Genomic DNA, 22,678 nt, shown 5'->3' with positions numbered 1-22,678 from the left:
CTGGGAGAAGTTGGCAACCCAGGGAGGCCTGGCCCTGGCTTCAGTCTAGCCCATGGAGTGACCTTAGTTGGGCAGGTGGCGGGGCATGTCTGGGCCTCCATTTTCTCATGCCATTACCCTTGGCTGGTCTTTCTTTAAGTCAAGGGGGGCCTCAGGGAGCTGACTAACTCCTGCTGAGGTCAGTGCTGGGCACTTTATTTCTGTCACCTCATTTAACGCTGTCAGGATGAGGTGAGGACTTTATAATTCCCATTTTATAGAGGGGGAAAACTAAGGCTCAGAGAGGTGATGTAACATGCCCAGGATCACACAGCTCTTAAGTAGCCGAGACAGGAGTTAAGCCAATGGTGGAGCAGCCATATCTCAGGTTACTCACCCTGAGCCTTTGAGGTAAGGGAGTCAAGACCTTCACCGTGGGAAACAGATGTCTGCGAAGATAAGCTACCCACACCAAGTTTGTCTACCAGAACTGCTTCCGTGGCTCAACTGATGCGATGCCGACACCCCAGATTTCCCTTTCAGGAACACAGCGACTTGCATAAAGTGAGGGCTGCCTTCCTGTCTTTCAACTGCTTGCAGGCTGGGAGGGAAGCGAAGTGCGTCCACGTGCAGTCAGCATTAGCACCGGCACCTGGACCGGGAGGTGGGCTGCAGCCTGCAGCTTCGGGGGCTGTTGGGGGAGGCTCAATAGTGGCAATAACTTCTCACCAGCAGACAGGGCTTGACAGTCCGCTGAGCTCCCTGGCAGGGCTTGGGGGCCGGGTAGGGAGGATGGTTGGTAAGTTGTGGATAGAGTGAGGGATGGACTTTTGCGGTGAGGCTCCAGGGTGGGGGATGATGTCAACACACACTACTCCCCATGAGTAGGGGGTCGCTGGAGCTGGGGTGGGGCTGCCATCTCTCTGTACCTCTCTGCCTCCGTTCTCCCTCTTGGTGTTGGCCTGTCTCTTAAGTCTCTCTCTCCGTCTCTCCATCTCTGTATCTCTACCCCCATTTCTGCTATCTCTGCCTGTTTTTGTTTCCTATTGAGAAACCTGCATGCAATTGCGACACGGAGGCCCAGCTGCCGGAAGTGCCCTACCCAACTTAGGTCTGGCCTGAGACACCCCCTTAGCTCAGGGCTCTGCCAGGCTGGTGCCAAACTCATACCTCCACTCATTCGGCCAACACATATTTATTCAAGGCTTCCACAAGCCAAGCACTGTGCTTGGCCTGGGCTGGAACAGTGAGTGAGGCTGCCCAGGTCCTTGTTCTCTGGGAGCTCAGGTTCTAGTGGCAATGCCCAGCCCCTGCTCAGGGAGCCCTCAACCCCACCCTCGCCCCTGGGCCCCACATGTTGAATGAATGGGAAAACTCCCAGGTGCGCTGAGCCCCAGATTGGTTTGCCTTCTACCTCTATGATGACAGCAGGTCAGAGGTTGGGCCACCCACGTGGCAGTCAGAGTGGGGAGTGGAGGGTTTGCCCAAGGTACCTCGCCCACTCAGTGGTTCTCAGAAATGCAGTGTCCCTGGACACCTGCAGGGCTGCCAGCACCCTGAAAGTGTTGGGATCTCTTCCAGGAGGGTGGGCTCTGATGGGTAGAGACTAGGGGCAGACTGGGTAGGAGGATCAACTCCTGCCCACCAAAACTAACCCCCAATACCTGAGGGCACGCTAGCCTCCTGAATGCCCCTCAAGGTTACAGGCATCCAGAGGCGGAGTTGCAGGAGGCCAGTGACAAGGAGGAGGAGGGGAGAGGGGCTCCTTCCCGGGCTATACAAACCACAGACTCTTCCCTTGCTGGGACCAGAAGGTAGGTGAGGGCTTTGCAATGAGGGCAGGGCATGGAGGTGACTGTCACTCTTTGCTGGCAGGGGGTCTCAGGACTATAGGAGCTCTAGACCCCTGCAAACATGCTTACATGGACTCTCATGTGGACCTGTAGTTGGATCTGGATGGGACCTCTGAAGCCACGTGGTCCAACCTGGTCCTCTCCCTCCCCAGCCACATTATACAGAGAAAGGAACTGGCCCAGGGAGGCGCAGAGCTGCCCGAGGTCACACAGAGAGTCAGAGCTGAGTCCAGATTGCAGGGCCATGCCTTCCTATTCCTGAGACGCGGAGTGGGCCTGGTCTAGTCGTGCAGTAGAGGAGGAGACTGTGGTGCTCTGCCTTGGGAGGTAGAGGATGGTAAACCAGCTGCAGATGAAGACACCTGTCAGGGAGGAGAGGCCTTGGTGAGCCTGGGGAGGGGTGGACAGGGAGTGGGACAACCTGGGCTGGTGGCTGCTGAGAAGGAGGAGACTCACCATAACCACTCAAGAACTACTGGAAAAGTCAGGCAAAAATGCAACCATTTCAAAAATGAAAGAAAAAGAACGAAATAGAAACCTTGGAAATGAAAAACAGAGACCTTCAAAGAACATCTCTACCTATACCTATTACAGAAAAGAAAGAGCAAAATTGAGGAATTTTCAGACATACAAAACAACCATCATTCCTTCTATAAAGGATTATTAAAGGAGGCACTCCAGCAAGAAGAAAAGGGAAATTGTGGGGCACAAGAAATTATAGTAAGTACAGAACATGACTTAGAAAAACTCTGTTTCGAGGAAATCTATAACCAAAACTCAATATGCAAGAAAAATATTGAAAAGAGTTCAATGGGCAATTCAAGGTACCAAGGGCTCTGTTGTATTGGGGAGGAAGAGAGAAATACAGAACAACTCAGACCCAGTGGAAACTAACTCAGTAGAGTGAAGTGTGCAGGCTTACATATTAAGGTAACCTCTGAAAGAATAGCGATGTCTTCTATAGTTTCAAGGTGCCTTTCTTCCCAACCGTCAACCCCTGGGATTCTCCAGGCATGGACTCATGATTCTCCAGCTGGAGACAGCTTCAGATGGCCATACGGTTATAATTTCTATAATTATTAATACAGTTCCCACATATTGAAGACCTAGTGGTTCCCACATACACATTGCCTTTGTTCATCATGCAATCTGGCAGGCCAGGTGTGATGGCTCACATCTGTAATCCCAGCACTTTTGGAGGTTGAGGCGAGTGGATCACCTGAGGTCAGGAGTTTGAGACCAGCCTGACCAATATGGTGAAACCCCATTTCTACTAAAAATACAAAAATTAGCTGGGTGTGGTGGCCTGTAGTCCCACCTACTCGGGAGGCTGAGACAGGAGAGTTGCTTGAACCCAGGAGGTGAAGGTTGCAGTGAGCCAAGATTGTGCCACTGCACTCTAGCCTGGGTGACTGAGCAAGACTCCATCTCAAAAAAAAAAAAAAATCTGGTGAGATAAGTATGAGATTTTCCCAATTTCAAGATGAATGAGGACTGGAGGAGCTGAGTGACTTGCTGGTGATGAATGGGGCTAGGATTTGGACCAAGGGTTGCCTGGTCCCAGTCACTAAGCCACACAGTCTCATGGGGCACTGGGAGCCAGCCCTGGTCTTGGGGGCTTGTACCCACTACATCTAGGAGGCCTGGGTTTCTAGTGACTCCTCTGGACGGGGTGAGTCTCTTGCCCTCAGGCTGTGATGCCTCTCTGAGCTGTAGATGCAAGAAGCAAAGAGAACACATACAAACTATAACCCATGCACTGCTCTTACTCCTTTGCGGGGATCTCAGAGGAAGGGCCCTGTGGGGGCCAGTAACAAACACAGCAAGCATTTCCTTCCTTCCATTGATGCCTGGAGATCCCATCCATGTCATGCAGACATCAGATCCCATGACTCTGCCCTTCTGGTCACAGCTGATTGGACCAGAGATGGACAATGGACACCTGACTTGCAAGGTCATGTAGGGTTATGGCGGCCATGTTGGATAGCCATTTGGGGTCATAGTAAAGGGTTAGTGGAGAGAGAATGAAGGAGTTTCCACAGACACTAGGTGAGAGACTCCACAGCCCCGGGGAAAAGGTGGAGAACGTATCTGCTTTGGTTTGGGTAGCTTTTTCTGATCCTGGTAGCAGCTCCCATGAAGGCAGCTGATATGTCTGGGATGTTTGTTCCCTCCAAGTCTCATGTTGAAATGTGATTTCCAGCGTTGGAGGTGGGGCCTGGTGGGAGGTGACTGGATCATGGGGGTGGGTCCTCATGAATGGCTTAGCACCATCCCCTCAGTGATGGGTGAGCGCTTGCTGGGAGTTCATGCAAGATCTCGTCATTTAAAACAGCATGGTGCCTCCCCACTCCCTTGCTCCCACTCTCACCATATTTTATCTTCTGCCACGATCGGAAGCTTCCTGAGGCCTCACCATAACACAAATGGACTACTGTAGCAACCACACTTTGCTGCCCTGGATCCTTGCTCTGAATATTTGAAATCAACATCCTTGCCTTGCGCTAGCCTGAGCAGAGTCCTGTGTCTTGCAAACCAACCTCTCCCCCACCTCTCAACACTTCCTAGGACAGACAACGCAGCCCATCACCTCCCTGGTGCAGGAGCCTCACCTTGCAAGGAGTTGAAGAGTGCAAAGATGTAGACAGTGGAGAGGCCCAGGGGGGTGAGGATGGCCAACCCCCACGTCACACCCACCAGGCTCGAGAGGCCCAGCAAGGTGAGCACCTTCTTCCAGTTCTGCCCCCGCTCCTTGACTGCTGTAGTACTCGACAGGGTGAAGATCTTCCAGGTCACCAGGGCCAGGACCACCCCGCCAAAGAGGAAGGTGATGAGGAAGTAGCCGTGGACGGTGATATAGAGGGCGTACTTGGCTGTCCCGTCACGGAACCAGCATCTGGAGGATGGTGGCAGTGGTGGTGGGACTGGAAGAGGTGCCTCTGGCCAGCAAGCCCAGGAAGTCCCTTGGCTTAGCTTTTCCATCCATGAAGGTGTCTCTCCCATTTCCACCCATCAATCCCCGTTCTCCCACTGGGGAGGGCCCATTATCAGGCTCTTGTCTGGTGTCTCTTTAATGCCAAAGTGACCTCAAAGACATGTTTCGTTGGTACCATATGATGTAAAAAAAACTCAATTAGTGGCTGCCTTTAAAATCAGAAGATTTGATATAAACACCGAGATTTTCTGCTTATCCTAGAAAACCATACACCTGGCAGCTCTGTGGATGACCTCCTGAAGGACCGTAACTGGCCGCCCATTAGATGGGTCTGTGACTGCCAGTCCACTGCAGTCCCCACCTGACCCAATGCCTGCACGTATGTGACCTCTCCGGCTCCTGGGGCCCCTGCTTTTGAGGCCCTGGGGACAGGTCCAAGGCCTTGCCAGCTCCTCCTAGCACAGAGCCATGGGCCCAGTGGTAGGTGCCCCACGGACCCCAAGGTGGGAGTCTAGAAACTCAACTCAGCTCCATTGCCCCCTGCACTGCAGGGCAAAGGGCCTTAGGGAGCATGTTGATCCATTCCCCCATGCTGCAGATGAGGAGATTGAGGCTCTGGGAGAGACCGGGCCTGCCAGGGTCACATGCACAGCAGGCAGGGCAGAGCCTGGACTAGACCCAGGCTACTAGGAATCGCTGGGCAGGTGGTGGCCTGAACAAGGGCAGCTGGCTGGGCAGCAGTAGGGGCTGAAATCCAACACACCCTCCCCTCTCCAGGCTGCGCGCCCAGCATGTGGACAGGGTGACCTTCTTCACCTTGTCTTAAGCTGCCATATGGGCTGGTGTTGGCCCAGGCTCGAGTAAGGCACCCTGCCTCCTGGTCCAGTTCTTTCTCTCCTTTCTCAGGCTCCCTCTCTTGTTTCGCTTCCTCTCTCTCTCTTTCTCTCTCTCTCTTTCTCTCTCTCTCTCTCTCTCTCTCTCTCTCTCTCTCTCTCTCTCTCTCTCTCTCTCTCTCGGCTTCAGTTTACTCCTCTGTGCCATGAGCTGGCTGGATCTGAGGATTCTTCTGGTCTTGACATATTTGGTCTCTTTCCCTAGAAATCCCTCCTCTCCCCACCTCCCTCCAGCCCCAATATGTGAAGCCGGGGAAGTGGCATCACCCTGGCTGCCACTCACAGCTCCAGAGAGGTACGGTTCTCCCTGTCTCGGATGGTGTAGAGGCCGTAGCTGTTGGCACTCCCAGTGCCGATGATCATCAGGGCAGGCAGGCCTGGGCACAAGGGGAAGTGGCATGGCATCACGGGGGCTCGCTGGCAAGTCCTCCTCCACATCCCCTCCAGATGCCCATCCCTCCAGCTCTGGGAACCCCTCCTCTCTCTCCCCAAGGCTACTTTCCTCCGCACCCTTGGGGCCAGCCATCTATTCTGTCCGTCCGGGCAGCACCTACCCCAGCCCACCAGGCTCAGCTTCAGGAAGTAGTGTCCGAAGTAGGTGTTGAAGACCCTGACAGCGAGCAGGTAGAGGTGGAAGGCTTCCAGGCCCATCCAGGTGAAGACACAGAGCAGGAAGTAGTGATAGACGGCCCCCCGGGCCCAGCAGGTGGCATCAGAGCCCTTCGAGCCACTCCCCACAGTGATCAAGAAAGCCAGATTCAGCAGGAGCAGGCTGCCACTCAGGGCCACGTGGATCTTAGGGGCATCTTCTGACTTGAACCTCTGCTGGGAAAGCCTGGAGCAAGAAATGAGAGGCCCCAAGGGGCCGCAGCTCCCATGGGAGCTCCCGTGGGGCACTCAGGCCTGTCCACCCCAATAGCCCATGGCTCTCCACCCTCAACGCCAGCTCCTCCCTGCTCATATGGCTTCCAGCCCTGCCGGCAGCCAGAGTGGGAGCATCCTGAGGTTCAAGTCCAGGAGCCTCTCATGGCCCATGGGGCTCTGTGGGTTCCAGATCCTGTCGACCTCATCCTTGATCAATGTCAGGCAGGAGGATAGGGAAAATGAGGCAGCAGAATAGCGAGGGGAATTAAAAGTTGGATAAAGGGCAGAATAAGTAAAAGCAGAGAACTGAAGCAAGGTGAAAGGGGGTGGGTGAGCAAGAAGCAAGATGAAAAGCAGTGGTTCAGCAAGCAAAACAAAAGTGTTAAAATATAAGGGGGGGAATCCCACGGCCGGCAAGATCCGGACCAAACCAGTAAGGGGCAGCTCTTCAGAGATGGGCATTTGCTTTAGAGAAAAAGTATCCTTCACATAACCCCATATGATAATTAGCTACTTAAGGTTCATGCATTTGGGCTGCATATCACGCACGTACTTAAAATTATGGGATGGAGGTGATGCATAAATGCACAAGGGCCCGAAGTAACTGAGCAACACATCTATCAATCAAAAGCCAGACACTGGCTAGGAATTAGGCAGCCTTGGGAAGAGAAGAAAAAAACACACCTAGAACCACCCAAACCACACCAAGCTGAGGCTGATCCCATTTTACAGAGGTCAGCCCGCTCTCCTGCTCTGAGAGCGGAATGCTGCGTGGAATACACTCATGTCGCTTTGCTTGGCTATCTGTGTGTGTCTCATCCAATTCTTTGTTCGGGCCGCCAAGAGCCTGGAACTGCGCAGCACACAGGGGAACAGATGCATTAGCCCAACTGTAACTTGCAATTCCCTGAATGCATGCTGATTTTTCAGGCTGCCCAGACTCTGCCAGTGCTCTTCTCACTGTCTCAATGCCTTTCTCCCACCTTCTTTGCCTGACTCCTGTCCTTCTGCCTTTCAAACCCTCCCTGGATGTTTCCTCCTGGAGAGGCTGTCTCTGCATGCCCCCTAGCCTGAGCCGATTTGGACGTTTCCTGCAGCATAGTGTAACTCCCCATCCTCTCCCTCCTCGGGTCTCTCCCATGCGTGAATTCCAGGCCTAACAGTGGAGGGGCCGTGGATTCATTGGTGATGTGGATGGACAGGCAGGTGGATGCATGAAGCTGAAAATGCAGTAAAAGAGTGAGGCTCAGAGAGGGATGTAATCTTATGGGGCCGTAAAGCAGGGCAGGGCAGGGGCTCCAACCCTGGACTCCAGACTCCCTGCCTAGTGACTCACCAGGCTCACCTCCCTCTCTCTGGAGTCCCTTGCTCTGAATTCTTAGCAAACCGGATCCAAAAGGGCTCTCAGCCGAGGGAGGGGAGCCCCGGGGCTTCCTGGAGAACATCTGGGATCATGTCCACCTCACCTGAGATACCAGGCCCCACCCTGGGGAGCTGGTGGCAATTTCTCCTGGTGCTCCAAGCCCCGCTCATAGGGTCCAGCAATGCAGCCAGCTGGCAAGTCACGCTCAGCTTGTTGTGGATGGAGACTGTGTCCTAGGCCAGGGCTTGGAGGGTGGGGGTAGGGGGCACCGCTTATACTCATGGTTGGTCTGTGATGGAGTGGGTGGGCCTAGTGGGGGCTGCAGCCCAGGGCCAAATGGTGACACAGAGGCACGTGGAGAAGGCAGAGGGACAGCCCTGCACTCGGGGCAGGAAACCCAAGGGCTGCTTTAGGCCACCCCCAGGCACCCTCAGGAGGCTGGGGAACAGGACAGGGTGGGGCACTGGCTCTCCTAGGCGCCTTCAAGCTGGCAAATCCTGTGGGTCCCTCAGCCATGGCCTGGGCCCAGGCAAGCGAGGCTGCAGCGCCCCCTGCTGTTTCTACCTAACCTGCACTCACTCCCCCTTCTGGACACAGCCCCAGGTCTCCCTGAGGAACGCCCACCCATCCCCACTCACAATGATGACATAAGTCGGGGCCAGGGGTTCTTTGTTAGCTCCAACCCAAGAGCAGGCACGTGGCCTTGCCGGCCAATGCATGTTTTCTAGCCCTTGACCACAGTGACCCAGGCAGGCATGGCACATGGTCCAAGTTAGACCAGTAAGACTCAGCTCTGGCATACACACGGGATAACACTGCACAGGCTGATACACGCAGACACGCACACACATGCTCACACAGGTCCAGTTTCATGAGCGTGTGACCTCTGCAGGGCCCCATCCTCAGAAGGACTTAATGTTCTACTGTCGCCATCTTGACATTCTTAAATTTTTTTGAATAAGGGGCCATTTTTTTTTCTTTTTCTTTCTTTTTTTTGAGATGGAGTTTTGCTCCTGTTGCCCAGCCAGGAATGCAATGGCATGATCTCCGCTCACTGCAAACCCTGCCTCCTGGGTTCAAGCAATTCTCCTGCCTCAGCTTCCCAAGTAGCTGAGATTACAGGCATGCGCCACCACCCCTGACTAATTGTTTTGTATTTTTAATAGAGACGGGGTTTCACCATGTTGATCAGGCTGGTCTCAACTCCTGACCTCGGATGATCCACCCACCTCGGCTTCCCAAAGTGCTGGGATTATAGGCATGAGCCACCATGCCTTTTATATTTTCATTTTGGACTGGGCCCTGCAAATGATCTGTCCTGCACACACACACAAACACATAGACACACACATTAATACATGTAAAAAATGGTGGAAACTGAGCAAAGACTATATTCTAGTCAACGGTATGGTACTACCAGCTGCTGGTTTCGATAGTGAACTACGGCTGTCTAGGATATGTCCATGGGGGAAGCTGGAAGAAGGAACCACAGGACTCTTTGCACTATTTTTTGCAGCTTTCTGTTTATAATTATCTCAAAATAAAATGTTAAAAAAAAAAAAAAACCCTTCTCAATCCTGGGATTTAGCTTAGAATACTTGGAAAGAGGAGACCTCTTTTATTTTTGCCTAAGCAATGGAGCTGTGATGCAATCCTGAGGCAGCCCCCAATGGCCGCCGTGACTGTCACGGCGCCAGCAAAGCTGTGGGAGGCAGAGCGAGACCAAGTCCCGGGATCTCTTTTGAGCCCCTGGATCGAACCCTGCCTGAAGCCCATACACCTTGGGTTTTTCAATTACATGAACCCTATTCACTATTTGCTATTCTCAGTTACATGAACCACGCATTCCCTGCTATGTTTAAGCCAATTTGACTTAAGTTTCTGCCACTTGCTCCTGAAATAGCCCTGACACATTTCAACCTCCAACCCCATTTTGGAATAAGGACACTAAGGTGTGGAGAGGACATTAATCAGAGGCCACACAACCTGAGTGCTTCCCACCCTGCCCTGCTGCCTCTCTTGAGGGTGGGAGGGAGACATGGTGGGGAGGTGGGGGTCACTCACCTCAGGACGGCATAGAGAACAATGGTGAAGGCCAGGAAGATCATGGACACCCCACAGCCTCCCTGGGAGATGCGCGTGAGGATCTGCACTGTGGACTGGTCCAAGATGGGTCTCTGCGGGTGACCCCGGAACCGAGACCATGTCAGTTGGAAGACAGGTCCAGGTCCCCCAAGACCACCGGGCAGTCCCCTCCCCTAGACAGGAGCTGGAAGCCCCTGGGACAGCTGAGATCAGAGTAGAAGGGGCTGTTACCAGGAGCAGGGCGAAAAAGGTCAGGTGGTCACAACGGCACACGGTCCCCTCGGGTCCGACCTCCGTGGAGCAGCCCTCAGAAGCCCAGTCTCCAGTGGGCCCTGGAGAGGAGGCCAGGGGAACAGAGGGAAAGGGAATATAGGGAGCAGAGGGAAAAGGAGGGGAGAGGAGGGGAACAAAGGGAAAGGAAATATAGGGAAGGGAGGGAAAGGGAGGGGAGGGAGGAGAGGGGAGGAGAACAGAGGAGAAGGGAATATATGAAAGAGAAAGGAGGGGAGTGGGGAGGGGAGGGGAGGAGAACAGAGAAAAAGAGAATATAGGGAGGGGAGGCGAGGCCTGGGGAATAGAGGGGAAGGCAATATAGGGAGAGGAGGAGGGGAATATAGGGAAGGGAAGGGGGAAGGGGAAGAGAGGAGGGGTGGAGAAGGGAGGAGATGGAGGGAGTGGAGAGGAGGGGAGGGGAGGGGAGGGGATGGGAGGGGAGGGACTTAGCCAGAGGAGCTGGCTCTCCCCGCAATGCAGCCCATACCCTCCCTACCTTTAGTCGCATCCCAGAATACACAGGTGAAGGTCATGTTCTGAAACGAAAGAATGGGAGTCAGGAGACAGGAAAGGGGAGGTTGGGGGAGGGCAGGGGAAGCGGGAGGACGCTGTGCTGCCTTGGGTCCTAGCGTGAGTGTGCATGAGGTAGAAAGCAAGCTTCATGCCCATGAGCTGCGTAGAAAAACTAAGTGCATCATTTGATGAACCCTTGGCCGAGGGTGGTGTGGGGCCGTGGGCGGGCGGGGGTTTGCATGTTTTCGGGCATGTGCGTGCATTGGGGAGCCTGCATGTGGAGCATGTGGAATGCCATGTGGATGCAGGTGGGCTTGCCAGGTCCTCATGTGCGCCTCTGGGGTGTGTGGCCTTGGACCTAGGTATGTGCACGGCCCTAATGACTCCTCCTGGATGGCTGTGGAAGGGTAGGGACAGATGTGCAGCGTCCCATGCAGGGCCCATAGGCCTGGGTGTGCCCACCCACCTGTCTGCCCCACAGTGACTGCCAGGCCTGGGCGAGGGACTCACGGGGGGTGGACGCTGGTGGGAGAAGATGATCTCCAGAGGCTCAGCCAGCCTGGTGACATGCATTCGTCCCACACTCAAGCCCACCAGGCGATTGTTCAACACGCTGCTGCCATCCCCCAGGCTGAGCTGGGGGCCCTGTGAAGGGGGAGATCAGGGGGCCAGGCTGTAGAAGGGGCCATCCCAACCCACCCGGGCTGGGGTTCCTAGCAGCCTCCAGGAACCCATGGCCCTTGCTTGGAGGGCGGAGTTGGAGACCAGGGGACCAGGGGGCTAAGGAGTCACGGGCAGCCTCCTCCCTGATGCTCCCAGTGGCCTCCTTCCTGGACTGGGCCAGGCCAACTGGCTGCAAAGCTGTGACCGCTCTCCACTGCTGGTCTCCAGAGCTCCTCTGCCCTCTTTTTTTTTTGACACGGAGTTTTACTCTTGTTACCCAGGCTGGAGTGCAATGGCACGATCTCGGCTCACCACAACCTCCGCCTCCTGGGTTCAGGCAATTCTCTTGCCTCAGCCTCCTGTCCTCTGCCCTCTTAACTAGAGGGAACACAGGGCCAAGATCAGCTAAGAAATGGAAGTCAGTGGGGTGGACAGCGTGCCCCTGAGGGTCTTAGCGTGAGTGTGCATCAGTGGAAAGGGGGCTGGTGGGGGGAGCACAGCCCTCAGGGGTACACACGTCTGTACACCTCTGGGGTGTGCATACCTGGTACACATATGTGCAAGGGCATGGCTGCACTCGCTCGTGTGGATATGATCACACCTGAGCACAGGGGATGCTGTGTGCACAGGAATAGAAAGGACATGCATGTTTGTGCACACACGAGGACACACAAGGGCACATGAGCACCCTCAGGACACAGGTACAGGTCAAAGGGCACTGATTATGGGGTCAGACATCTGAGAGCATGTGACCAGTGAGAGTCCGAAGGCCACAGACTCTAGTGACAGGGGTCTGGGATGACCACGGGCTGCATTAGAAACACTAAGAGGCTCACCGCCTGCTCCATCCCCATTGGATCCCTCAGCAGATGCCAGTGACCACAAGCAGTGGCATGGGGCCCTGGAGGACCTAGCACTTTACCTCGGAGCTTCCCCGAGTCCTCACCTTGAAGAGATTCCCTGGACCGATGTCCAGAACAGTGATGGCCAAGCGGACCACAGACCTGTTGCCCGGCAGGGATCCGAAGAGGCTCTTGGGAAGTCGCACTCTGTCAGGGGGCTTGTCCTCATCCTTCATCACCTGCCTTGGAATCTGCAACCACAGACTCAGCAGCTCCATCTGTACCCAGCCTCCAACATGGGTCCTGCTGCTCCCCCCGCTGGGAGGGGAAACTGAGGCATACTGGGTCTGGGCAGCACCTGAGGACTGTCAGGTCTGAGAGGCAGGAGGCCTGGGGCACAGTGCAAGCTCTGCTCCTCACAGGTGGTGCATCCCTACACAAGTTACAGCCCTGACGGAGCCCCTGTTTTCCCGACACAGACAACAGAGCTAACCTTGTGCCTGTTTGGCCACCTGACGCCTGGGCAAGCTGAACGTGCAACTGTGAGGATGGCTGAAGGCCGTGTGCTTTTGGCCAGGGCCCTAACAGTCCCACTGTTTACACAAGGTTTGATGGTGACAGTGTCTGGCTTCTGACTCAGGAAGAAATGGAAAGAATAAAACCATCAGGAAGGATGTTGAGGAAGGGTGGGAACAAGGGCAGAGGGGGACACGTACATTTACCCTGACTGCGAAATCCTCTCCACCCAACAACCACAACACAGTTTTAAAAAACAAAGAATGGTTAAAATATTGAAATACATATCAGTGGTCATTGCCAAGCATTTTTTTTTGACACCAAGTCTCACTGTTGTTGTCCAGGCTGGAGTGCAATGGTGCAATCTCTGCTCACTGCAAACTCTGCCTCCCAGGTAGAAGTGATTCTCCTGCCTCAGTCTCCCGAGTAGCTGGGATTACAGGCATGAGCCACCACGCCCGGCCACAAAGCATATTTTCTTCATTCTCTGAGCTCCCTGTCCCCGCACAGCCTACAGCCTGACCCACCCAGAGCCTGCCTCAGAAGCAGCACATGTGCACTGGCACAGGGGGGCTATCGTTGGAGCTGACGGCCCCAACTTTCTCCTTCCCTGTCCAGACTCTCATTGAAAGGACAGGTGGGTGATTTCTGGGACCAGTGCATAACCCAGGCAGAGGGCTCCGCTGCTCGAGTGACATAATAAAGGATTGAGGAAAAAATCTATCTTCCATTTCCCTTTCTCCAGACAAACCCAAAAGTCCCACATTCCTAACCGACCCACCTCGATGTCTCAACCTCTACCACCATGTCTATTTCTTCCAGAAGGCCGGAGACTTTCTGAGCCCTCACCGTCCCAGGCATTCCCTGTGCATTATCTCATTTGCTCCTCTCATTCATCTTTTGTTTGTTGTGTGTTTTGTTTTTGTAGAGATGGAATCTCACTGTGGTGCCCAGGCTGGACTAGAACTCCTGGCCTCAAGCCATCCTCCTACCTCAGCCTCCCAAAGTGCTGGGATTGCAGGTGTGCACCCCTGCACCTGGCCATGTTAATCTGAAAAGTAGGCAGTACCTTCATCTTTTTACAGATAGGGAAACCGAGGCTCAGAAAAATAATTTGCCCATGATCACAAGGGCAGAGCTGGGATTTGTATCCGGCCCAGCATAAATCCAGAGTCTGCCCATTGAACCCTTTTCCTCATTTCAACTATGTTGCCTTAGCAGAAGAGCTCATGGGAATTTTAGGCGTGGAGGAGACTTAGAGCTCATTTTGCAGGCACAGCTCTGCCAGTTGGGATGTGGGGGGAACAAGCCCTGATGGGCACCAATCACAGGGTATAACTCTCTTAGAGTTTTGAAATATTGTCCAAGAAAGATAGGGTCTGAACCAGCCAAGGGGGCTGGGGAGCTCTTCACCTGAGAGGGCTTGAGAGAGAAGTACAGGTCTTCTGTGGTGCTGGTGCTGAGGTTCTGGACCAAAGCCTTCAGGAAAGACATGTTCACCTTCTCTGTCAAGCCTTTCTCCACCAGGTGGGCCTCGTAGTTTAGCCAGTATCTGCAAGGGGCCAGGGACAGCGGGAAGGTAGAATCCTGCAGTCTGAGTTACTCACTCCTTGGTGAGAGGGCTGACCCACACTATCAAATCACGGCAGGAGGAAGAAAGGTGGCTTGGGAGCCACCCAGACTGTTCCTGCAGGATTTTAGCTAGGAGTCCCCTCTGAATATTTTAGGCATTTGTCTATTTCTGTATGTGCATGTGGTAAAATACATATAACATAAACTTTACCATCTTAACAATTTTAAAGGGTCCAATCCAATGGCATTAAGTAATTCACAGTGTTGTGCAACCATCATGCTGTCCAGTTCCAGGACATTTCATCACCCCAAAGGAAACCCGTACCCACGAAGCACGCCCTCTCCCTTCCCCTGGCCTCTGCAATCACTAATCTACTTTCTGTCTCCATGAGTTTGCCTATGTCAGATACCTCACACCAGTGGAATTATACAACATGCAGCCTTCTGTTCCTGACTGTCACTCAGCGTAATGTTTTCTGGGTTCATCCAAGTTGTGGCATGTACCAGTATTCCATTTTACTTTATTTTTGAGATGGAGTCTTACCGTGTAGCCCAGGCTGGAATGCAGTGATGCAATCTCAGCTCACTGCAGACTCCGCCTCCTGGGTTCAAGCGATTCTGCTGCCTCAGCCTACTGAGTAGCTGGTATTACAGGTGTGCACCACCATGCCCAACTCATTTTTTGTATTTTTAGAAACACTGAGTTTTAGTATGTTGGCCAGACTGGTCTCGAACTCATGACCTCAAACAATCCACCTGCCTCAGCTTCCCAAAGAGTTGGGATTACAGGCGTCAGCCACTGCACCTGGCCCTATTTCTTTTTAAAAATTCCTTTTAGTAGAGTCGGGGTCTCACTCTATTGCCCAGGCTGGCTTTGAACTCCTGGCCTCAAGTGATCTTCCTGCCTCAGCCTCCCAAAGTGCTGGGATTGCAGGAGTGAGCCACTGTGCCTGGCCCCTGTATTTTTTTTTCTTTTTATGGGTGAATACTATTTCATTGTATGGAGAAATCATATTTTGATTATGCCTTCACCCATTGAGGGACATTTGGAGATTTTCCTCCTTTTTTTTTTTGGCTATTGTGAAAAGTGCTGCTACAAATATTCGTGTACAAGCTGCTGCTTTATTTTTATTTATTTATTTTTTTTTTGAGACAGTCTCGCTCTGTCACCCAGACTGGAGTGATCTCGGGTCACTGCAACTTTCGCCCCCTGAGTTCAAGCAATTCTCCCACCTCAGCCTCCTGAGTAACTGGGATTACAGGTGCCTGCCACCTCGCCCAGCTAGTTTTTATTTCTGTGTTTTCAGTAGACACGGGGTTTCACCATGTTGGCCAGGCTGGTCTCAAACTCCAGACCTCAAATGATCTGCCCACCTTGGCCTCCCGAAGTACTGGGATTACAGGTGTGAGCCGCCATGGCTGGCCCATGTACAAGCTTTTATTTGGAGACTTGTTTGAAATTCTTTTGGGTATGTACCTGAGCAGCACAAAGAGGAGCCTCTGAACAGCTCTGGGGTGTTAAGAAGCTGCTGGATCAGCTGCAGGTCGGGAGGGAAGTGTTTTCAGACCACTGAAGTAACATGATCCAATGAGACTGCTGTCCTAACACCAAGCCTGAGAGCAGGCTTTCATTCATTCCTTTAACACATATTTACTCAGTACTAATACAAGCCAGGTGCTTTTCTAGGTATCCCGGAAGAGTTATGGGCAACTTTGATTAGAAGTGGAAGAAGGAAAGAGAGGCAGGGATATTTTTGGCGATGGCTCCTGAAGACGTTTCCTAAAGCCCTCCATCTCCCTCACCCCCGCGTCTAACCAGTCTCTTGTCTTACTGAGCCTCCATCGTATCATCTTTCCCTCCACCTCCCCTTTCCAAGCACACCATGCCAGTTGCTGCTGGTGGTGCTGGCTCGGCCCTCACTCCCACCCAGGCCCCTCTAGTGCATCCTACGGGGTCATGTCTTCCTTTATCACCACCCCATCCCCATTCTTGAGGCCTGAGCAATCTTTCCAAAATGCGGAGTTCACTATACTCTACCTGCGCTTAAAATATGTCATTGCCGGCCAGGTGCGGTGGCTTACACCTGTAATCCCAGCACTTTGGGAGGCTGAGGCTGATGGATCATGAGGTCAGGAGATCGAGGCCAACAAGGTCAAACTCAGTCTCTACTAAAAATACAAAAATTAGCTGGGTGTAGTGGCACACGCCTGTAATCCCAGCTACTCGAGAGGCTGAGAGAAGAGAATCGCTTGAACCCAGGAGGCTGAGATTTCAGCGAGTCATGATCGTGCCACTGCACTCCAGCCTAGCAACAGAGTGAGACTCCATTTCAATAAAATAAAATAAAAAGTCATTGCCTTGCCACACACCCCCATTGGTATAGCTTACACAATTCTTCACACCTTAGTCTCTGCTTATATTTCCAGTCCTATCTCCCACCCATAGCATCTCCTCATTGCCTCTTCCATCCCCAAGCAGTTTACATTGTTACAGTTCAAAGCATTGAAAGTTATCCCCGAATACTCTCAGTTCTGCTGCCTGTATCCCACCATTGCTTAGATCCAACTGGAAAACTCCTATGCACCCTTCAAAGCCCTTTCTGGGTTTCCTCTTCTGTGAAGCCTTGGCCGACTTCCATCCTCTGGGCTAACCTGGCACCTTGTCTTCCCTTCTCTATACACTCTGGAGTCATCATTATTTGGGTCTGTGTCTGTCCTTCCACAACTCCCAAGGGCTGGGATAGGAGTAGATTCATCTCTGAATCCCCTAGATCAGTAGGGACCCCAACTGCCAGAATGGAGGTGTTGGGTCTGGGGACTGTGGTGTCAAACAAGGTGGAAGGGTGAGATGGGAGCAGCATTTTCTGGGGCCATGGTGGCAGATGGCCCCATCCCTTCCTGACAGCCCCCCTTCCTGGAAGTTTCAGATTCCCCCTCCAGCTCAGGGGACCCCCTTACTTCTGCAAATTTCCCACATCGCAGGGCTCGCTCTCGGACTGCCTGCACTTGGTGAAGCACCCAGCCTTGTCTTTCAAGTTGAATGCGCTGTATTCGTCCATGCTGTCCCCCAGGCAGCTGTGTCTTGGCCCTTCAGTGGTCTTTTCCTGACCTAAGGAAGGGATGCAGAGAGTGTGAATGGGCTGGATGAAGATGGGCAGCAAGGAGGAGGAGGGGGAAAGGAGCTGGGGCTCCAGAGTCTGCTGGTTGGCCTGGAACCCAGCTCCATGCATCACATTAACAGTACACTTGAGCGGGACGCAAACCCTCTCTCAGGCTGTATCCAAGGTGAAAGGAAATGTCCCATCTCCCAGAGCTGGTAGGGTGCTTTGGGGAAAGCATGTACGAAAGGCTTGGCACATGGCTCTGTAAATAAAAGGTTTCATATATTTGTGCTGTTACTCCTTTACCCCTTCCTCCAGGGAGTCTTCCTGGCTTCTCAATTATTCCACATCAGACCTTCCAAAGCCCTTACAGCTATGGATTCTTGTGGAACTCTTGGATGCCTTCTGTCTTGGTTTGCCACGTTCTCCCACGTTTACACTACGACCCTCACAGCTACCTCCCGGGACAGGCAGAAAATGCAGCAAACCAAGGCCTCTCGAGCAAAACGACTTGAGAAAGGTTACTAGCTAGTTGGAGGTTGCTCCAGGACTGAAGACCAGCTTTTGTGACTTTAAGTTCAGTTCCCTTTCACCTAATACAGGGCATGAAGTGAAAGCTTTGAGTCAGCTACTAGCTGTAAGTCCAGAAGCAAGTTACTTAAACTCTCTAAGGCTCAATCTTTTGCCAGCAAAATGGGGCTAATAACGCGTTCCTTCCGAGTTTTGGGAAGAATTAGAGATAAAGGACATAGCTCATTGTAGGTGTTCAGAGAGCTACCACCTTTAATGGTTTATTGCCCAACCTTCTGGAAATTTTGCAGAAGGTGTGCATATGCAAGTATTTATAAGCACATCATTTAAAAAAAATTTAAAACAATTTTCATTGAGAAGAGTGCGTTCTCACTATGTTGCCCAGGCTGGTCTCAAACTCCTGGCCTCAAGCGATCCTCCCACTTCGGCTGCCCAAAGTGCTGGGATTACAGGTGTCAGCCCGGCCAATACATCATTTTAAAATTTACACAAACAAAATCACTTAGCAATTTATCTTTTTTTTCTTTTGAGACAGAGTCTTGTGCTGTCTGTCACCAGGCTGGAGTGCTGTGGCATGATCTCAGCTCATTACAACCTGTACCTCCCAGGCTCGACTGAGCCTCCAACCTCAGCCTCCCAAGTAGTTGGGACCACAGACACATGCCACGATGCCCAGCTAGTTTTTCATTTTCTTATATTTTTTATTTTTAATTTTTGTAGAGACAGGTTTCACTGTGTTTCCCAGGCTGATCTCGAACCCCTGGGCTCAAGGGATCCGCCAGCCCTGGCCTCCCAAAGTGTTGGAATTTATAGGTATGAGCCACCACACTTGGATGAGCAATATATCTTGAAGAACTTTCCACCTCATTCTTTATATAGCTGCAATCTATTCCATTATATGGGCATTGCAACCCTTTTTAACCAGTCCCCTGTTGGTGGACAATGATTTTCATAATCTACCCGAAGAATTCCTGAGTGTGCATCTTTTTAGCTTGTGCTGAGAGCTCATAGAAAAAGTTCCTATTGTAGGACTATCTGGATCTAACTGTATGTGCTTTAAAACTCTGCCGGGAAGGCCAGGTGTGGTGGCTCACACCTGTAATCCCAGCACTTTGGGAGCCTGAGGTGGGTGGATCACCTGAGGTCAGGAGTTTGAGACCACTGTGACCAACATGGGGAAACCCTGCCTTTTGTAAACATACAAAACTTAGCCAGACCTGGTGGCAGGCACCTATAATCTCAGTCACTTAGGAGGCTGAGGCAGGAGAATCACTTCAACCTGGGAGGCGGAGGTTGCAGTGAGCTAAGATCGCACTATTGTACTCCAGCTTGGACCACAGAGCAAGACTCCATCTCAAAAAAAAAAAAAAGAAAAAGAAAACATTCCTATCATAGGACTTTCTGTATGTGCTTTCGAAAACTGCCAGGTGTCACTGAATTTCCCACCAAAAACTGGTGCACCTATTTAAACTCTCATCAAAAGTGGGTAAGAGAGACTATTTATCCACATGCCTATTATTCTATAGTTTACTAAACTTCTGTCTTTTTGCTAGTCTGAGAGATGACATGGAATCTTATTTTCATTTAAGGAGTTTGAGCACCTGCCTGTATATCTGCGGCTGATTATATGTCTTCTACTCTGAATTGCTTTGTCGTGTCTTTTCCCATTAATGCTGGGACATGGTCTCAGCTCTACACCCTCATTTTTTGGATTGCCCGCCCCAGAAACTGTTAGCGGAGCTCTCTACACAATGGGTGGTGCTGGGGGTGAGGCGGGCAGGGGCTTGTTTGCTTTCCATTTTTTATTTCCCTCTCTACTGTTTGATTTAAAAAAAATCACGTCCACTATTACTGTCACTTAAAAAAAACTGTTCATTTTTAAACATTAAGACAAAAAAATAAAATACATGATAAAAATAATGGCTAAATAAAGAGTAATGGCAGGGTAAAAAAAAACATTTGGGAGTGGATTTTGTAACAATGTATTCTACATGTGACAATTCGTTTTAGACCGCTTATAAAGGAAGTTTAAATTTCTGTTAGCTTGTAAAGCTATTTATGATGCATTGTTTAATGGGAGATGCAAATGATAGATGAGCATGCACATAATATGATCCATGTTTGCTTTTATATAAAGGGGAGAAGAGGGAGAGGAGGAGGAAGACAGAAGCAGGGAGAGGGGGGAAGAGAGAAGACGAAGGGATGGGAGGGGAAGGAAGAAGAGGACAGGAGAGGAGGAGAGAGAACATGGTCCGCTTGAGGGCAAGTGCCATTCTCTGCCATCCCGGCCCTGCTGTCGTGAATGGGCACAGGTGCAGGCAGCCCACTGATGGGTGACATCAGAGCCTCCCTCCCGGACTGCCAAGAATTTCAGTGCAGACATATAAGTGAAGCTCTTGGCAAACACCCTGAACAGAGACGATCATTAAATATCTTTCTGTGTTTATTCTTTGAAGCACTTCATGTAGACAAGGAGACCCTGCGCTAGGCCTGTGGGTCGGATAGCACCTCCTCCTCTCCAGACCCTCTGTGCTCTAGAGCCTGGCCTCCATGGACTGCCTCATTTGGGGTTCAGCAAATGGGGAGGTCAGAGGGCAGGAGGAGGGCAGGGTGGACATTCACCCCCACCCCGCACGCCTCCCTCAGCCCCTGCTGGCTCACTGCGAGCAGACCACCACCATTTCCCTCCCGCAGCCATACTCTGGCTCCAGAAGCCCAGGTGGCCAGACCTCAAGGTGCTGAAGGCTGCCCCAGGTGCCAGCCTGCCCAGCGACCACCCTTCTTGCTCCCTGTGCCTCATTTGGGGTTCAGCAAATGTCACGTGTCCCTTTGTGGCAGCCCCTCCACTGCATCTGTCCCCTTCTCAGCCCTAATAGCTGGGTCCCACATGCTGGTGCCCACCACACTGCCTCACTCCTGCAGACTGTGAGCTTTTTGAGGGTGGGGGCCGAGTGGTACCAGCAGAGCCGAGGGCACTATTGATGCTTCTTGAATGAATGAATGAACAAATGGGCAGACAGATGAACAGAGACTAACACATAACTATCCACACAGGAGGGAGTCTTACTTCTGGGTGTAGACCTGTCAAAGCTCCTAACTCCATCAAAGGGCTGCTGCTCTGCCCCAACCGGAGCATGCACGTCACCATGCAGAACACAGCATCACCTAGAGGAGCCTCGAAGGCCCAACCAGCAATGACAGCTGGGACCTGAGGATGCCCATGAGCCCTGGTCACAGCTGCCATCGGTGGCCCGGTTCATCCATCAAGGGCCGCCTGGTAGCCTGCTCTGCACCAGGACCTCCCGCGGCCACTAGGACAGTGCTGCCATCTTCCACCCTGTTTTTGAGCCAGGGACTGATTCACTCCACTGAATCTCCTGATGTTTGAAGAGAATAGGGTTCTTTGAAGCTCAAAGAGGTTGATCTATGAGGCCAAAGCCATGTGAACACACACTGGACACCCAGGGAGATGGACCTGCAGGCCCCTCACCGAGTCAGGAGCAAAACGAGAGCGGCCCACAAGACCCTGAGACAGGAGCACTACGGAGGGAGCACTTATGGGGAGCACCTCCCTCTGTCCCAGAGGGTTGCTAAGATGCCACAGAGGCCAAGAAGAGTAAATGGAGCCGGTTAGGTGGGGAAGGGGCAGGGGGGCAGCTTTCCTGGGAGAGGCGCCAGCAAAGGCAAGGCCGGGTGTTTCCACGGCCTCTGGAGATGCACCATGTGTTCCTGTGTGAGACGGGAGGGTGACGGGGAGGAGTATGGATCCTGGCTCAGGCCATTGAGGACCAAGGGGCCATGGCTGAGACTGGGAGAGGGGGCCAGAGTGGGGTGGCGTGTGCGAGAGGAGAGGGCCAGACGAATGAGGTAATAGGCCTTCCTGGCCTCAGCTTCCCGAGTGTCCGAATCCCGTCCCCAGGATCCCACAAACCAGCTGGAGAATCGCCTGCCCAGAGCCGACCCTGTCTCACAGCCAGGCCTATCAGGGAGCCGCAGCCCAGGCTGGGGAGTCACGAGCACCCTCTGACCTCCCCTATCTCCAGGGCACTGTGGGGCATCCATGGGAACCCGAGAGCAAGGTTTAGTAGGAGGACAGGACTGACCCAAAGGGACAGGGCTAGAGGAGGTGCTGAGGCAGCCATGGGGGACTCTTGGAGGACACGTCCCAGACATCCCAACTCCTCACCCTCTCCTGTCCCTGCATCTGTCCCTGGCTCCCTCCCTCCGAAGGGCAGGGTGAGGGTGAGAAGCCAGCCACTTACCTAAGGCCAGGAGCGGGAGAAGCGCGAGGAGCAGAGCCCCCAGGCCCCTGGGCGTTGCCATCCTTGGCCAGTCTTGCCCACGCCACCAGAGTCCTGCAGCCGTCTGGCCCTCTGGCCCCAGACTCCGCCAAGCTGGCCCGCCCCCACCCTGCGGCCCCACCACTTCGGCTTCCTGTGTCCTCTTTCTCACCCTTCCTGCTCAATGGCGCCATCGGTTGGGTTGTGAAAGGTGAGTGTGGGGAACTGGGCAGTGTTCTCAGCCTCACCATGCCCCGGAGCCACCTGCAGAGAAAGCTGCTGAGCCCACCCAGGGATGTGCCCCAGGGTCCCCCTGGGGTGGGATCTACGAGATGGAGGGGTGGGGGCATTGAGTGGCCACAGAGGCCTCGCCTTAGAACAGACCCCTGGGAACTGTGATGCGCATAGGCGTGGA

At 52.8% G+C, this 22,678-nt stretch overlaps 1 protein-coding gene across 2 annotated transcripts; it reads right to left on the bottom strand.

Annotated features, from left to right (window-relative positions):
- Positions 1–1,158: 1,158 nt before the first annotated feature.
- ADGRG3 (adhesion G protein-coupled receptor G3) lies at positions 1,159–22,350 on the bottom strand. Of its 2 annotated transcripts, XM_078358287.1 has the most exons (12): positions 22,246–22,350; positions 17,310–17,460; positions 14,193–14,331; positions 12,368–12,514; positions 11,269–11,403; positions 10,742–10,781; positions 10,204–10,304; positions 9,952–10,064; positions 6,215–6,495; positions 5,944–6,037; positions 4,445–4,728; positions 1,159–2,194 (listed from the first exon to the last, which is right to left on the bottom strand). In XM_078358287.1, exons 1-12 carry the CDS (start codon positions 22,304–22,306, stop codon positions 2,085–2,087), a joined length of 1,656 nt encoding a protein of 551 aa, XP_078214413.1. In that variant the 5' UTR covers positions 22,307–22,350; the 3' UTR covers positions 1,159–2,084. The 2 variants fall into 2 exon arrangements, with proteins under 2 accessions (XP_078214413.1, XP_054104706.1); XM_054248731.2 differs by lacking the exons at positions 14,193–14,331; positions 22,246–22,350 and having other exon boundaries at positions 17,310–17,438.
- Between the last annotated feature and the right edge of the window lie 328 nt (positions 22,351–22,678).

This window comes from Callithrix jacchus, chromosome 20, assembly GCF_049354715.1.
Source record: "Callithrix jacchus isolate 240 chromosome 20, calJac240_pri, whole genome shotgun sequence".
Classification (NCBI taxonomy): Eukaryota; Metazoa; Chordata; class Mammalia; order Primates; family Cebidae; genus Callithrix; species Callithrix jacchus.
This window is presented reverse-complemented; position numbering and strand designations above follow the sequence as displayed.